This window comes from Bison bison, unplaced genomic scaffold (assembly GCF_000754665.1).
Source record: "Bison bison bison isolate TAMUID 2011002044 unplaced genomic scaffold, Bison_UMD1.0 scf7180017864154, whole genome shotgun sequence".
Lineage (NCBI taxonomy): Eukaryota > Metazoa > Chordata > Mammalia > Artiodactyla > Bovidae > Bison > Bison bison.
The window spans coordinates 672,456-689,819 of NW_011494726.1; the positions used below are offsets into that span (position 1 = coordinate 672,456).

General features: G+C 46.8%; 1 protein-coding gene across 4 annotated transcripts in view; it reads right to left on the minus strand.

Moving 5' to 3' along the window:
* The window catches only part of TTPAL (tocopherol (alpha) transfer protein-like), a 13,923-nt gene extending 3,203 nt beyond the window's left edge, over positions 1-10,720 (minus strand). The window contains exons 1-6 of one of the 4 annotated variants that reach the window (XM_010840988.1): positions 10,623-10,720; positions 9,578-9,804; positions 6,736-6,773; positions 5,839-6,298; positions 2,583-2,776; positions 832-942 (exon numbers count right to left, since the gene is read on the minus strand). In XM_010840988.1, coding sequence (XP_010839290.1) covers positions 832-942; positions 2,583-2,776; positions 5,839-6,298; positions 6,736-6,750 — 780 coding nt within the window. In that variant the 5' untranslated portion in view covers positions 6,751-6,773; positions 9,578-9,804; positions 10,623-10,720. The remainder of the gene's footprint in view (positions 1-831; positions 943-2,582; positions 2,777-5,838; positions 6,299-6,735; positions 6,774-9,577; positions 9,805-10,622) is intronic. The other 3 variants (XM_010840989.1, XM_010840991.1, XM_010840990.1) reach the window with 3 other exon arrangements.
* Positions 10,721-17,364: the final 6,644 nt, after the last annotated feature.

A 17,364-nucleotide genomic window follows, 5' to 3' on the forward strand; every position in this document is an offset into this window, starting at 1 on the left:
ATGGACGGAGGAGCCTGGTAGGCTGCAGTCCATGGGGTCGCTAAGAGTCGGACACGACTATGCGACTTCACTTTCACTTTTCACTTTCATGCATTGGAGAAGGAAATGGCAACCCACTCCAGGGTTCTTGCCTGGAGAATCCCAGGGACGGGGGAGCCTGGTGGGCTGCCGGCTGTGGGGTCACACAGAGTCGGACACGACTGACGCGACTTAGCAGCAGCAGCAGCAGCATACATAAAATATGATATTGGTTCACAATGCCCAGACCAGAATATTAAAAAGCCTAAATGATCATGGAGCAGAGATGCTCCTACAAAAACAACCCTGGGTCTGCTCTCTCTACAGTCAAGTATTATTTTCCCATTAATTTCATCTTCCCCTCACAGAAAAGACTGTTCACTTATTTTATCTGAAACCTCGTACTTTCCAACTTAGTAGTCCCAGGCAAGAATGATAAACTGGGCTTCTCCGGTGGTCTAGTGGTTAAGAATCTGTCTGCCAGTGAAGAGACCACGGGTTTGATCCCTGATCTGGGAAGATCCCATGTGCCGTGGAGCAACTAAATGTGGCCCAACTACGGAACCAGCACTCTAGAGCCCACGAGCCACAGCTACTGAGCCCATGTGCGTAGAGCCCGTGCTCTGCAACAAGAGAAGCCACTGCAATGAGAAGACCACGCACAGCAATGAAGACCCAGTGAAACAAAAAATAATAAATATGTAAATCTTAAAAAAAAAGAATAATAAGTTTATAGTTGTTGCAGTAAACTTAGAGATGTCACAGAAAAGGAAGCATAAAAAAAAAAGTATCTTTGATAGGATCATCACTTACTCTGTTTGCTATCTTCTCCTTCAGAAATGGTTTTATGATGGCAAAAATACCTTTAAATATTCGAGGTTCATTCACTACATGGACTGCTTTGATCCGAATGGGGAAACCATCCTGTGGGGGAAGGGAAGGGAAGGGAATGTTAGAATCCCGATGTTAGAATCTGAAAACTCAGTTACCACAGCCTGCCTTCCCCATTTTTAGCCCCAACATCAGTCTGGTCTGATTCTCCCAGTCTCTTCAAAGACAGCCCAAGTCAGGGCTAGACAGGAAGATGGGTCTCAGGCAAAGAGTCTATCTAAGGACCCAGAGCTGGCTTAGGAAAGGGTTAGGCAAGCAGGTGGATAGCTGCCCTTCTTAGGGCAAAAAAACAGTCTGAGCCTGTGTGGTCAGATCTAACAAATATCAGGCCTTCTAGATCAGTGTTGCCCAAAGTGTATTTCTCAGGATGTTACTAGCCTGTGATGCAAAAAGGGTTCTGTGGTAAGCAACTGAGTTTGAGAAACAGTAGACTAAATACAGTCAAACAGGTTTCCTTAACTGCGGGACTGGTCAGGCTTTTAGTATGCAAATGTTTATGTTGAAATTCACAAGAAAGGGGCATGCTATGCTGTATTTCCCAAACATACTTGACCCTGGAACATTTTTTGTCCCCCAGACCATCTTACAGGACTAGAAAACCACTGATTGAATGCATTATCCTGACACTTGAATCTGCACAATATTTGGCAGAAGCAAAGAAGAGTGGAAGCTAAGGGAAGCCCAAGTATTACCTCCACACAAGAATTCACATTTCTGATAATGACTGGAAGTGACATTTAAATGTTTAAATAATCAGCCTGGTGCACAAGACAGGCTCAAACACCATGGAATTTGATGGGGGAGAATCGTGGGATCACTGGTGCCCCACAGCTCACAGGAGACAGCACCCCATCGACTGGGTCTGATGAATGAGGGTCCAGGCTGCCAGACTACATCCTGAAGGTTTCCTCTTCTATCAACAAGGAAAGATAACTCTTACCTTGTGTATCTCAGAGAATTCCCTGAAGGACTGAATGGCTTACCATGACTGTAAGTGTGCTTTGCAGCAACAACGATATATTGGACAGCACAGGGAATTATAGCCATTATTTTGTAATACCTTTTAATGGAGTATAATCTATAAAAATACTGAATCATTCTGCTGTACACCTTAAACTAACATAATACTGTAAAGCAAGTATATACTTCAATTAAAAAAACAAGCACTTTGCATGTGCAAACCATCTCACACACTGCAGACGCAGGAGGAACTTTATGGTTCCCAGAGACTTGTGTTCTGAAATGCACAACATGAGGTGTGAAAAGCATCTGACCAAAACAGCCCAGCAGGGTTCCCTGAGCCCAGGTTCTGCAGAAAAAAGGAGAGGCTCCATCACCTCAGCAGAAACATCTCAGTTCCATTTGTCAAGAATTTCTCTGTCTTCTGGGCCAAAAAAACCCCCCCAAACAAACAAACAAACAAAGCAGAAAGCATTTCTCTGGGTTTTGGGCTCTTGTCCTAAAGTTGATTTTGCCCAGTAACTACTGGAGACCTTGATGAGAATGAGTGGTGAACTGGACTTTTACATTTCTTCCCATAATGCTTTTGTATTGTCCTGACTGTGGGGAGGCGTGGGAGGTGGGGTTTGTGTTTTAGGTGGAACTGGAGGTAGACAGGGCCCTGGGAAAGACAAGCAGCCACAGGACAGGTACATGACAGATAGGAGCCATACCTGAAGGATGCCAATCACCTTTTTGGCTATAAAAGGGCCAAAATGAGATGCCTTTGATAAGCTCACTCCTTTGTAGTCTGCAAGAATTACAATTCCATTCACCTGGGTTTCTTCAGACTGAATGAGTTTCTCTAGTGTCAGGTATATGGCTCGGATGTTTTCCGTAATTGGATAGTTGCTCGGGATCCACCTGTCTAAGGTCGTAAAAGATGGACAGTATGTTACAGAAATGAATACAAACACATAATCAGATAGGCCAGGATTTATCTCCTTCCTAAACCGTTGCTTAAAAATGGAAAAGAATTCTACTGGCATGACTATTTAGATCTTTAAGTGGGAGCTGATGCTTCTTGACTCCAAACATAGCAGCACGTTCTGAAATGGAAAAGCAATTGAGTGTTGAAGATGAAGTCGTGAGCTCTGAAGTCAGACTCACCTGGGGTTTGCATCTTCCTAGCTGTGTGACCTGGGGTAAGTTTTCTCCTCATTCTGGGCCTACGTCTCCTCCTAAGTCGAATGGGATAATAATAATGCTTGCCTTAATGGACATGTGCGCCTTCTGCCATCACAAGTGCCCTTATCTTCGTAAGACCACCCTCATCTTCCTTGGGGGGAACCACTTCTTCCCATGCTAGCCATACTGAGTGTGTAAAGTGACTTCACTCCTGGGTCCAGAGGTGGGCTTGGCCAGTGTGGGCACAGCATCCTCCTGGCCACAGCAAGTAATCCAAGTGAGGTCAAGAAGAAGCACAGGGACTCAATTCTTGGCCCCAAAGGACCTGGGCCCTTCAGGAAGAGAAGATCTCTCTTCTGTCTTATAGTGGTGAGGCTGGGAGCCTGAGACCCAGGGACCCATGAGGCAAGAGCTGGTCCGAGGATGAAGCCCAGACCAAGGACAGCAGAGATGGAGATGGTTTCCCAATGGTGTAGCTTGAACAAACTCCCCTTTCCAGGCTGGTTGCTCCCTTAATGCTCCCCATATGATTGAGGAGTCTTTCTTTCTTTGGGGAAAAGATGAGAATGACAACTTTTGAGTGTTATCTACTATTCTCAAGAAAATCCCACCAAGATACGTGTGTCTCTTTTATCTTAGAAAGATAAAACTCCACTGGATTGTCCGCAATGAGATTTGTGACATGTTCAATATTTCTATACAAAAAAATCTTTGTGTAAAAATTGTGCCAGCTTGCTATTTGTAGTGCTGCCAATTAAACCTGCTTCTACAGACTGGCTGTCATCCTTTACAATCACGTATGTCTCAAAAGAGCTTACAAAAAGGCAAACCCAACACCTTCCAGATTTATTTCACATTGAAGTGAAGTGAAAGTCGTTCAGCCGTGTCCGACTCTTTGCGACCCCATGAACTATACAATCCATGGAATTCTCCAGGCCAGAATACCAGAGTGGATAGCGGTTCCCTTCTCCAGGAGATCTTCCCAACCTAGGGATCAAACACAGGTCTCCCACATTGCAGGCAGATTCTTTACCAGCTGAGCCACCAGGGGAGCTAGTTGAGAACAAAAATCTGTCTGCCTCCTGCTAAAATGATGAGTTTGTGGGGAGGTGTTCAAATCTGCTCCAGACATATGGCGGGGGGGGGAATCCATCTCAGGAGCTAAGAGTTGAAAGCACGCAAACAGGCAAAACCAGTGTGGTAACATCTGATTGTTTTGTAATATTCATATGAGCTGAGTACAGAGGAGCAGCAGAAAGTCCCGTTGACTGGTTTCTAGGTTTCCTGGTGCCCTGACTGCTCGACCACCTTGTTTATTGTAAAATGAGTGCATGCATGCTCTGTTGCTCAGCCATGTCCAGTTCTTTGCAACCCATGGACAGCCAGGCTTCTCTGTTCATGGAATTTTCCAGAAGAGAATACTGGATTGGATTGCCATTTCCTCCTCCAGGGGATCTTCCCAACCCAGGGGTGGAACCCATGTCTCCTGCATTGGCAGGCAGACTCTTTACCACTGAGTCACCTGGGAAGCCCTGTTTTAATATGAACACCACCTAATTTTAGAAAACACCTAAAACAGCAGGTAAAGCAGTTAATACTGTGCCTGGTACACAGAAAAGGCTGGTCTCCCAACAAGCTTTGGTAAATGACTAAAGGAAATGGTAACGTGGGGGTCTCAAGACAGAGGGAGGCTTCCACTCCCCATCAGCTGTCCCTTTAAGAAGTTATTTGCACAGGAGCAGAAAGGGTGCCCAGCAGGTTCTCATGTTCCTGGCATGTTTGGGAAGAAGAACACAGCCATCTTACTTTCACATTTGTTCTCAGCTCGGCTCTGACGGAAAATATTGAGGCAGGGGGAAGAGCAGAGAACTCTCCTGAGTGTACTAAGTATTTAGGGTCAGGGAAGAAGGAAAAGAAGACAGAGAATCAGAATGCTTGAGTTCTAGGACCCCTTGGTCTCTATGTTAACCAAAAAGCCTTCTCTCGCATTTCTGATACTTTGGTGGGGGAGGGAATAGGGAGAAAACTACCCCCATTGCAAACTACTGCATCATGGAAATGTCAGGCATTTCAATTACCATCATGCACTGCTGAGATGGAAAAGTGCATCTGAAGTGAAGCTTTTCACTGACTTCACAAAGCAGAGGGGAGGGGGGAGAAGTCAGAGGAGGCAGGCAGACATTGATATCTGTACCTCACCTGCTCACTAAGGAGTGACAGGGTGGGAGTGGGGGTGTCCCGGCAGCCCTGCTTAGACCTGATGATCAGGGTTGCTTTCTAAGCTCACCAGATTCCCAACCCTAGAAATCTGGAATCTGCACTGAAGGAACTTATTTGGGTGGCCAGGTAAGCTGAGGGGTGTACAGAGGGATCAAAAGCCAGTACTCGGACAGAAGTGTGAAGATGTGCAAAGGGCAGCAGAAAACGTGGCCCAGAGGGACACACAGACTGACAGACAGGCAGAAGCAGAGACAGGAGAATGGTGGTCTCGGCTCCTGTCCTCTTAAGAAGGATTCTGGGTCTAGCTCTGACTAAGGCCAGGAGGGGACAAAAGGGAATAAGGCAGACACACACACACACACACACACACACAGAGAGCAGCCTTGATTAAGGCCAGGGGACAAAAGGGAATAAGGCAGACACACACACACACACACACACACACACACAGCAGCCTTGATTAAGGCCAGGAGGGGACTAAAGGGAACAAGACACACACACACACACAGAGCATCCTGGGCAGACACATCCCAGACTGTACCCACGCCCATCCCTCCCCCGCGCCCCCAGCAAGCGCGGTACCTGGGCGGAGGCAGAGGACGTGGCAGCCCCTGGGGTCGGTGTGCGGCAGCACGGTAAGGAAGCCAGAGGCCAGGACCTCCTTCAAGGCGGAAGGCCGCAGGTTGTTGAAGACTTCGGGCCAGCTTCTCCGGCAGCTGTGGTAGTTGATGAGCAGCTGGAGGGCCCGGTCGTAGTCAAACTTGCGGGCGCGGAGGAAGCGCAGCAGGAAGGCGTCCTCCAGCGAGGTGCTCAGGTTGGGGCACTCCTTGCGCACCATGTCCCGCAGGGCCTGCACGTCGCGGAGCCTCCATTCCGGCTTCTCCTGCAGCTCCTCCCTGGCTTTGGCCACCAGGTCCTCGGTCAGCGAGCACACGTAGCCGGCGGGGGCGGAAGGCGGCGGCAACTCATTTTCCGAAAGCGAGGCCACGGAAGGGCTGGTTCTCAGCGAGTCACTTTCTTCTGACATTAGCTCCCAGGATCCCTGCGAATCAGAAGCCCTGCCTGATGCCGAGAAAGCCCGGCACTGGCATCGGTCACTCCAAACCCCTGAGTGGCGTGAGGGAGGTGGGTAGAGATGCTATCCTCAAGCCCAAATCCTCAGAACAGTGGTTCTTTCCTGGAGGAGTATCTGAATCACAGTCAGGTCCAGTACAACCCAGCCCCGGGGCAGCTCCAGCAGGATACACACACTGCTCATCACACACACACACACACACACACACACCCCTTGCTCACAGAGGTATGAACAGGTGCTTGACCTTACTGGTAATAAAAGAAATGGAAACTAAAACACCTTTGAATCTCAGATTAGCAAAAACACAAAACAGGGATTCTAATGGGCTTGTTGTTGGGAGAATTAACTGACATAGCCTCTTTAAAAGGGCAGTGTGTCAATTATCAAGATTCCAAACCACATACCCTTACAGATGTCATATGGTATCATTTACATGTGGAATCTAAAAAAAAAAGGGACACAAATGAACTTATTTACGAAACAGAAATAGACTCACAGATGTAGAAAACCAATTTATGGTGACCAAAGGGGGAAATATAGGAGGTTTCGGCAAGAAGTCTTGGACTGCAGTAAAGGCTCGGCCAGGCTGATAGGTGATCCTCAAGGTTAAAGTTGCCTGTTGGAGGAGTCCTACAACTAATTCATTGGCTGGAGCCAGTCTGGAATTCGTGAGTAAGAGATACACACTGCTATATGTAAGACACATAATCAATAAGGACTACAAGGACTATATTCAGTATCTTATAATACCCTGTACTGGAAAAGAATCTGAAAATAGATACATATGTATAACTGTATCACTCTGCTATATACCTGAAACATTATAAATTCACTATACTTTGATTTAAAAAAAACTATGCTTTGGCCCAGCATTCCATTTTTATGTACTTATATGTGTGTGTAAAATACGGATGATCATTACAAGTATTAACTGTAATGGCAAAAGACTGAAAATACTTTACCTCCATCTCCTTGTTGGAGACTAGTTAAATAATATTACTATATGCCCGGAATACTATTTGGTAATGAAAAGGAATTAGATAGCTCTTTATGAATTGACGTTAAGGAAAAAGAAAGCAGGTTGCAGGAAAGTATGAAAAAAAAAAAGACTTGTATTTATATTTTAAAAATATATACTTGTGAATGCACCTAAAATTTTTGGAAGAAAAGTACAAGAAAACTGTTAACCATGGTTCCCTTTAAGCAACAGAACCAGACACTGAACATTTAAGAGAAAAGGAGACTCTTCACTGTCCTTTAAAATTTTTTACCATACCCACACATGACTTGGCATGGTGGCTGTAAAACTAACCAGATCTCCTGCGGGGGTGGAACATAACTGATGGGTGTTCCCAGCTGCTGTCCCTCTGGATCCACCACCCAGGGGATGTACACTTTCCAGACTGGCTCCAGCCAATGAATTAGTGAAACGTAGGACTCCTCCAACAGGCAACTTTAACCTTGAGGATCCCCTATCAGCCTGGCCAAGCCTTTACTGCAGTCCAAGACTTCTTGCCCAAACCTCCTGCACAGGGATCAGGCTCACATAGCTGTCAGCAGCTCTCCCTCATTTCTCCAGTTTCCCCTCCCTTTTATGTGTTGCCACCATTAAATTTCTTCCATTTGTAATCTCACCCTAGTGTCTGCTTCTTAGAAGAGCTGAACTAACACACTAAATGAAAAAAAAAAAAAAATAGGTGCCTTAGATATTCCACGAATAAGGTCCCAGCAAGGTTGCCCAGTTTTGAAGCCCAAGCTCTCTGTCCATGGGCTGTCACTCTTCCCCAACTCTGAGCTCCACAAGGAAGGCAGGGGTCGTCTTGGGGCCTCTGTGCATATACAGCCAGTCTTCCCCACAGGCCACAGCAGCCACAGTGACCAGGCTACCTCCTCCAACTCTTAGGTCTGCCCACTCTGCCGCTTGTGTGCTAACCTCCAGCCCTGCCCAGCTTCTTTCATTTTCTCCCAAAGGTGGTTTTCTTGTCTTTGCACATCCTGTTTTCTCTGACTAGCAGGCTCTTCCTTCAGTGCCTCTGGCCAATACCAATTCACCCTATTAGATGTCACTTCATGCATTCAGCAGATACCAAGCACTTAATAGGTACCAGGCCCTTGACCAGGCACTGGGGGATACAGCAGTGAGCAAAGAAAAAATCCTGCCTTCACTGAGCTTACATTTTCATTAGGGAGACAGAATATAAGCAAAATAAACTGTATAGTCTACTAGAAGATGATAAGGGCTATGGAGAGAAATAAAGCAGGCAAGGGGGTCGCAGGCAAAGAGGTTGCAGGTAAGGGGGTTGGATATACCTGGAGATAAGAGCTGCAGTTTTAAGTAGGGTGATCAGGGAAGTCCTCACCCAGATCAAGTGGATGTGTGCAAAGATGAAAGAGATGAGGGAGCAAGCCATGTAGGTCTGTGGGGGTAGGAAAGTGCAAAGCCTGAGGCAGGACCATGCCTGGCTTTATCAAGGAATAGGGAGGAGACTAGTATGGCAAGATCCAAATGCACAAGGCGGAGAATATTAGCAGATGGATTTAGAGAGGAACTGGGGTCCCAACTGGTACTGGGCTTTGTAGGCCAGTAAGAGCTTAGTTACTCACTTTGGAGGGTTTTGAGTAGAGTGATATGATCGGATTTAGATTTTAAAAGGATCACTGGGTTGTCTCGAGAATGTAAGAGGATGACTGTAAGACAATGAAGACAGCAGCAAAGAGACCATTTAGAGGCTACTGAAATAATCCAGGTCAGGGATGACCACTTTGAAGCAGGGAAGACATCTCTCTCCGACTCCGGTCAGTTTAGGAGCACCCCGCGCCCCCTGCAGGAACTCTGTGGCATAGCACTTCTCTCACTGTGGCAATTGTAGGCAATTTGTGTGCAATATCCACAACTGTCTTGTTTATCATCGTAAACACAGCACTTAACAGGGTGTCAGACACATAGCCTGCGCTGCATAAATATTTGTTGAATGAGTTTAATCTGCTTGGCAGAGGTATGCTGAGTGAGGAACAGATCAACAATCATGGTTCACAGGACCCACCCTGGGCTCTGTTTTCTTGGGAGTCGCCAACAGATGCCCGTAATTCCAATCCATTACTTAGCCAGAAAACTGACTGTAATGTCCATGGACTACAGACTAGACTCAAAGTCCCTCTCCGGCCCCTCTCCCACCCTTCCTCCTCTCAATGCACATTAAATGTCAGTCAAAACAAACTAATGAACACCTCATGCATTTCTGATACCTCTGTCTGGGAGTTTCTTCACCTCATTTGTTTCCAACCAGGCCTAGCTTCAAAGTCACCTCCTCTATGAAGCCTTCCTTGACTTCTCCAGGTTAACTCCAGTGTTCCACAGCACTCGGTTCCTATTTCTCTTTTAGAAACTGCAGTCCAGTGTCATGTGTGTTTATCCGAAACTCTTCTGAGTCAGTTTTACCCATCCATTCATTTATCAAATAATTACTGATCACCTGTGGAAGGTACTATGCTTAGAAGTGCTGGGCACACAGCAACGTTCAATATAATTGCTTGCTTTATGAAATTTAACTCAGTGGAATGATGACAAGAGATAACATGTTCATGCATGTTTTACCATGTATGGCGCCCTATGATAAGCACTTTACATCCATCTCTCGTTTAATCTTCACAATATTTGGTGAGAACACTAATACTGTTACTGTTTTACAAAGAGGGATCTGCCCACTGGAATGTGAATTTCAAGGCAGCAGACAAATTGCCTCTCACATTCACTGCTCTCCCCAATGCTTGGACAGTGACGGTGCTCTGTAAATAACAGTGGATGAGAGGTTAAGGGCCCAAGGGTACCCATCGCGTGAGGCAGAGCAAAGACGTGGGCTCCACACTGGGCTCCACGCTGCACCTAGAGCTTCCAGTTCAATCTCCAGGGCCCTGGCGGTATCGAATACAGCGCACGACTCGGTCAGTCTGGTGAAGGAATCGATGGGTGGGCATATAGATGGGTGCAAACACCATTTGTTAGGGGTTAGCCGAGAACCTTCCTCACTTGGAGCCTAACATTTTTCGAGCATCACCTTCCTCCCCACCCTCCCCCAGGAGAGGTCAGGAATCCACCGTTCCTGGAGACCCAAGAGCCCCCTCACCGCGTCGACAACCCTCCGAGGCCCCCTACTTCCGGTTGTCACCCCTTCCCCAGGGGTCCCCGTTTCCTGGGGTCTCTCCCTACGCGGGTGCCCCACTTCCGGTCATCCCTCCCTCTCGGGGGTCCCTCTCCCCCGTCCCCCGGGCACACGGGCTCGCGGGCACTCACCGGCCCGGCTACGGGGCGGAGCGCGGGTCAATCGGCGGCGGGAGCCTCGTCCGGCAGCGCGCACAGAACAGACCCGCACTCCCTGCCCAGCCGGCCCGGCCGCTCGCGCCGGAAGTGACGTACACAGAGCGTGGGAAGGTGGGGCGCCGCCCCCGTGAGTGCGCATGTGCGACCTTTCCTTGAGGGACAAGCATTCAGTCCCCACCTGGTGGCCGAAACCGCGCCGTGGGTTCCTGAATCTGGGGAGAGGCTGGCTGCGAGGCACAGGTTTCGGTGGCGTACGCTGGGGAAGCTGGGGCCTCGAGAAGGAAGGAAAGGAGCTGCCGTTTGCCAAGAACATATTAACTATGTCATCTGGTGTATTACATCCGTCACCTCATTAGATTCTCAAACGGATCCTGCTATTTTATGAAAGGGAAACGGAGTCAACCAATGAAGTATAGGTCTTCAAACCTAGACCTCAGGGTTAGCATTTCAAAATTCCAGAGCTGCCGCCAGGACTGGCTGCTCCAAAGGTTAAAACTACAATACAGGGACCGACATCTGTCTGTCTTTAGCCAAGTGACTTTGAGCGAGTTTCCATTCTTCCTTAGGCCTCCTTTCCCTCATTTGTGCATAATTCTTGCTCTGGAATCTTGATTCAGTAGTTCTTTGCTTCCTGCTTTGGTGTTCATGAAGTCCGTTTCAGAAAGTGGTAACCTCAAAAAGGCTTTACTAGCCTTTTGACCGCTGCTGCTGCTGCTAAGTCGCTTCAGTCGTGTGCAACTCTGTGCGACCCCATGACGGCAGCCCATCAGGCTCCGCCGTCCCTGGGATTCTCCAGGCAAGAACACTGGAGTGGGTTGCCATTTCCTTCTCCAATGCATGAAAGTGAAAAGTGAAAGTGAAGTCGCTCAGTCGTGTCCGACTCAGCGACCCCATGGACTGGAGCCCACCAGGCTCCTCCATCCATGGGATTTTCCAGGCAAGAGTACTGGAGTGGGGTGCCATTGCCTTCTCCGCTTCTGACCGCAGTCCATTAAAATCCTCAGCGCCCTCCACCTCCCCGCCCATATATTTTGTACAGTTTTTGAGACAATATCCTAGGTCCCTCTTTCAAGCAGAATAATACTGATGTCCTGGTAAAGACAGTGAAACGCTTTTAGGAGAGAAACTGTGTGGTCCAGGAGGACTCAAGAGCTCAAAGCAGTATCCAGGAGATGGCGTTAAACAATCTAGCCCCTTTCTTATCCCTGGAGCAAGAGGAGTCCCAGGGAGATGGGGACTGACACACGTGGACCAGCAGGACATAGAAGTCTCTGCTAGGTGCTAAACGGGCTGGGAGCGGGTGCAAGGGTCTGGGGAGTTAGGGGTTTTCGTTCCTGCTCTGACTCTACCACTTCTGGGATAAAGGACAGAAGGCTCAATTAAAGTTGAATACTGTCATACAAAAAAGAATTCCTTTTTAAGTATGCAATTTTGGGGATGTACTGATCACTGACCTAGAGCCAGACATCCTGGAATGTGAAGTCAAGTGGGCCTTGGAAAGCATCACTACGAACAAAGCTAGTGGAGGTGATGGAATTCCAGTTGAGCTATTTCAAATCCTGAAAGATGATGCTGTGAAAGTGCTGCACTCAATATGCCAGCAAATTTGGAAAACTCAGCAGTGGCCACAGGACTGGAAAAGGTCAGTTTTCATTCCAATCCCAAAGAAAGCCAATGCCAAAGAATGCTCAAACTACCACACAATCACACTCATCTCACACGCTAGTAAAATAATGCTCAAAATTCTCCAAGCCAGGCTTCAGCGATACGTGAACCGTGAACTTCCAGATGTTCAAGCTGGTTTTAGAAAAGGCAGAGGAACCAGAGATCAAATTGCCAACATCAGCTGTATCATAGAAAAAGCAAGAGAGTTCCAGAAAAATATCTATTTCTGCTTTATTGACTATGCCAAAGCCTTTGACTGTGTGGATCACAATCAACTGTGGAAAATTCTGCAAGAGATGGGAATACCAGACCACTTGACCTGCCTCTTGAGAAACCTATATGCAGGTCAAGAAGCAACAGTTAGAACTGGACATGGAACAACAGACTGGTTCCAAATAGGAAAAGGAGTACATCAAGGCTGTATATTGTCACCCTGCTTATTTAACTTATATGCAGAGTACATCATGAGAAACACTGGACTGGAAGAAACACAAGCTGGAATCAAGATTGCCGGGAGAAATATCAATAACCTCAGATATGCAGATGACACTACCCTTATGGCAGAAAGTGAAGAGAAACGAAAAAGCCTCTTGATGAAAGTGAAAGTGGAGAGTGAAAAAGTTGGCTTAAAGCTCAACATTCAGAAAATGAAGATCATGGCATCCGGTCCCATCACTTCATGGGAAATAGATGGGGAAACAGTGAAAACAGTGTCAAAATCACTGTAGATGGTGATTGCAGCCATGAAATTAAAAGACGCTTGCTCCTTGGAAGGAAAGTTATGACCAACCTAGATAGCATATTCAAAAGCAGAGACATTACTTTGCCAACAAAAGTCCGTCTAGTCAAAGCTACGGTTTTTCCAGTGGTCATGTATGGATGTGAGAGTTGGACTGTGAAGAAAGCTGAACGCTGAAGAATTGGTGTTTTGAACTGTGGTGTTGGAGAAGACTCTTGAGAGTCCCTTGGACTGCAAGGAGATCCAACCAGTCCATCCTAAAGGAGATCAGCCCTGGGTGTTCATTGGAGGGACTGATGCTGAAGCTGAAACTCCAATACTTTGGCCATCTGATGTGAAGAGTTGACTCACTGGAAAAGACCCTGATGCTGGGAGGGATTGGGGGCAGGAGGAGAAGGGGACGACAGAGGATGAGATGGCTGGATGGCGGCACTGACTCGATGGACATGAGTCTGAGTGAATTCCAGGAGTTGGTGATGGACAGGGAGGCCTGGCGTGCTATGATTCAAGGGTTCACAAAGAGTCGGACATGACTGAGCAACTGAACTGAACTGAACTGAATACATGAAACCTAAATGATACACAATATTGCCATTTTGCAAACTGTAATATATTAATATATTTAGCCATTTTTCACAATAGCAGCTAACATCAAGAAAAAAGCAAAGCTCCAGCCAGGTGCATGCTACTTGATAAAAGAACACAGAACCACTTATAATCATGCCAATGGGATGGAGCCTGGGTCTGATCCAGTGGCTAATTTGCAGGAAATGAAGAGGTCAAAGGGCCATGTTGAGCTGTACTATGAGGATGCAATTGACAAAATCCAGAACTTTGAGAAACTCTCCAGGTCAAACAGCCTCAATTCTTCAACAGATAAACTGCAAGGGAAAGAAAGAGATATAAAGGGAAACTCTGGATTATAAGAAGCTTACAAGACATATCAAAAAAAATTTTTAAATGGGCAAAACTATACTGTCTAGGGATGCACACTTGGATGCTTAAACCATTAAGAAATGCAAGGATATAATTACTATAAAATTCAGGTAAGTGGCTATTTGTGGGGAGAGGGGCTGTGATTAGGATGGGGTACCCAGAGGGTCCTCTGGGGCAACTGCAGAGTTCTGTTTTGTGACCCGGGTGGTGCTTACAAGGGCATTTTCCTTGTGATAATTCACTAAGGTACAAAATTAATTTGCATGATTTTCTGCATCTGTGGTTTGTTTCTACAATAGAAAGTTTTGAAAAAATGAAACTAGAAGCACCCACCTCACTTCGTGTTAATGATGCATGTACAAATACACATCTCTGAATATATGGCTTCTGGGAGCACCGGGTGCATAGAAGGTGCTCACTAAATATGAGTTCCCATCCCTGTTAATCCTGTCAAACACCCTTACCGGTGTGATTTCAGTGCCACAACTAACTTGTGTGACTAATCAAAAATAGTTAATGCTTATCAAGTGATTATAATATGCCAGGCACTGCTCCCAGTATTTTGAATCTAACTAAATCCTCATAACCCTATTATTATTATTCCCATTTTACAGAGAAGGAAACTGAGGCTCAGAAAGGTTTTCATGGCCACGCAGAATGTGATGGAGCAGCCTGGTTTTGAATCTGGGCAGCCTGGCTCCCAGTGGCTCTCACCCACTGACTCAACATTCAGAAAACGAAGAAAAACCCACTGTGTGTATAACTTTCTGTTTTCTATTTGGTGTTCAGTGCCCCCATTTGTCATAATAACTCCCCCTTATTGAGTGCCTGCCAATGTCTGTGCCTTCCCTTGACACTCATTACCTGAATTTCACAACAGTCCTGGAAGGTGGAGAAGCTTGTTAACCTGCATTTAGCAGATGGGAACTCAGAGCGGTGAAGGAACTTACCTGAAGGAAATGGCTGTGTCAGGGGTTTGAACTGTGGATGGGGCAGGTTCATACTCTTTGGCCCCGTGATTCTGAAGAACGAAATGTTCCCTGCTCTTAACCAGATGCTCACCTGATGGATCTGACCCAGTGTGAGGTCACGGGTTGCTCAACCAGCCGTCCAGAGCCTGACTTGGCTTGACAAGTGTCCAGACAATTGTCCAGACCAAGGCTGGGAGAAGTCAGGGGCTTGGCAAGTGCCAGGTATGCCTGACCCCATGAGGGGGTCATACAGAGCTTGTGATCCATGGCCCCAGTGAGCCAGAGATTTGTTTCTCTGTGTGCCAAACTTTTTTGCTCCTGAGAGCCTCAGAATCAGGACCCAGTATACAGCTGGTCAGCTCTCTGACTTGGAATGAAGACATGGTGTGGGCTGGTTGTGTGGATTTCTCAGAAGTGGTGAGAGCCCAGCTGTGTTTTTCTGGTCACGCATTGATTTTCTAACCTGAGTCAGGATGACTGCATGGAGGTGCGGGCAGCCAGACTGAAGCATTGTCCAAACAGGGCCTGGAATGGTGAGGAGACCAGAGGGGCGTGAGACATCACAACCCCTCCCCACCAGCATCAGCCAAAGAGCCTGCCCAGCCCAGTCTCATTGTATTATTTTTTAAGATACCTTTCATTACCAATTGGGCTTACCTGGTGGCTCAGCGGTAAAGAATCTGCCTGCAATGCAGGAGACTCAGTTTTGATCCCTGGGTCAGGAAGATTCCCTGGAGGAGGGCATGGCAACCCACTGCAGTATTCTTGCCTGAAGAATCCTATGGACAGAGGAGCCTGGTGAGGCTACAATCCATAGGGTCACAAAGAGTCGGACATGACTGAAGTGACTTAGCATGCATGTGTGTATTATTATCAGTTATTGCTTTTATTATTCCTTCTTTTAAAAACTTTTTTTTTTTCATTTTTTGGTTGTGCCACATGGCATGTGGGATCTTAGTTCCCTAACCAGGGATGGAACCCTTGTCCCCTGCAGTAGAAGCACAGAGTCTTAATTGCTAGACCGCCAGAGAAGTCTGAGACACGCTTTTACAATGGGGCCATCTTGCTAGTCCTGAGCCAGGTCCTTCGTTACAAGACCTGTGGACCCCCAATCAGACTGACCTAGGTTCAAAACCCAGCACAATCATATGAACTGCTGTGCGACCTTGACCAGTATCTGGCTCCTACAACTTAGTTTTCTCGTCTGTAAAATGGAAGGAAACAATTACCCACCTCAAAGGGCTTTATAAGGATCAAACACACACAGGCACCAAGAATAGTGCCTGGCACCATCAATGCCACTATCATTATTCCTCCAGGCTAACAGCACCGACTCAGCGCAAAGGTGGCAGTCGTTGCATCTAGTTGAGGATGCTGTGTCCTGGGATACGTCACCGGACCATAGAGTGGCCGGGGTTCACTTGTAATAAAATAGCCACCTTCTACGAAGCGTTTACTGTGTGCTTATCTCTGTATGTGCCATTTAACTATGTCTTCACTACCTCTCCAACTTGCTGATCTGCTGTGCTCACTCACATCTGATTCTTCTGTGGCCCTATGGACTGTAGTTCCCCAGGCTCCTTCTGTCCATGGGGGTTTTCAGGCAAGAATACTGGAGTGGGTGGCCATTTCCTCCTCTAGGGGATCTTCCCGACCCAGGGATCAAATCCTCGTCTCCCCTGTCTCTTGCATTGCAAGCAGATTCTTTACTGCTGAGCCACCTTTCAAAGATGACATGATTATTTCCATTTTATACATGAGAAAACAGAGGCTCAGAAAGTCTGAGAAACTTTCTATGGGGGCCATAGGTTAAAAAAGAAAAAACTAGTACATCTAGAATGGCTAAAGTTGAAAAGACCGACTATGGCACCCAGAACTTCCATACACTGCAGGTGGAAATGCAAGCTGGTATAATTACTTTGGAAAATAGTTTGCAGAAGTTTCTTAAAAAGTTAAATACAGGACTTCCCTGGTGGTCCAGTGGCTTAGACTCCACGCTCCCAATGCAGGGGGCCCAGATTCAATTCCTGGTCAGGGAACTAGGTCCCTCATGCCGTAACCCAGAAGTTCACATGCTGCAACTGAGTTTGCATCGACAACTAAAAAAGATCCTGTGTGCCACAACTAAGACCCGAAACAGTCAAATAAATACATTTTTTGAAAAGTTAAACATACACTTATTAATATATGAACCAGCAATTGACGGGTCAGTGGGTAAAGAATCCAACTTGCAATGCAGGAGACACAGGAGACGCAGGTTCAATCCCTGGGTCAGGAAGATCACTGGAAGAAGGAAATGGCTACCCAATCCAGTATTCCTACCTAGAGAATCCCATGGACAGAGGAGCCTGGTGGGCTACAGTCCATGGGATCACAAAGAATCGGACATGGCTGAAGTGACTTA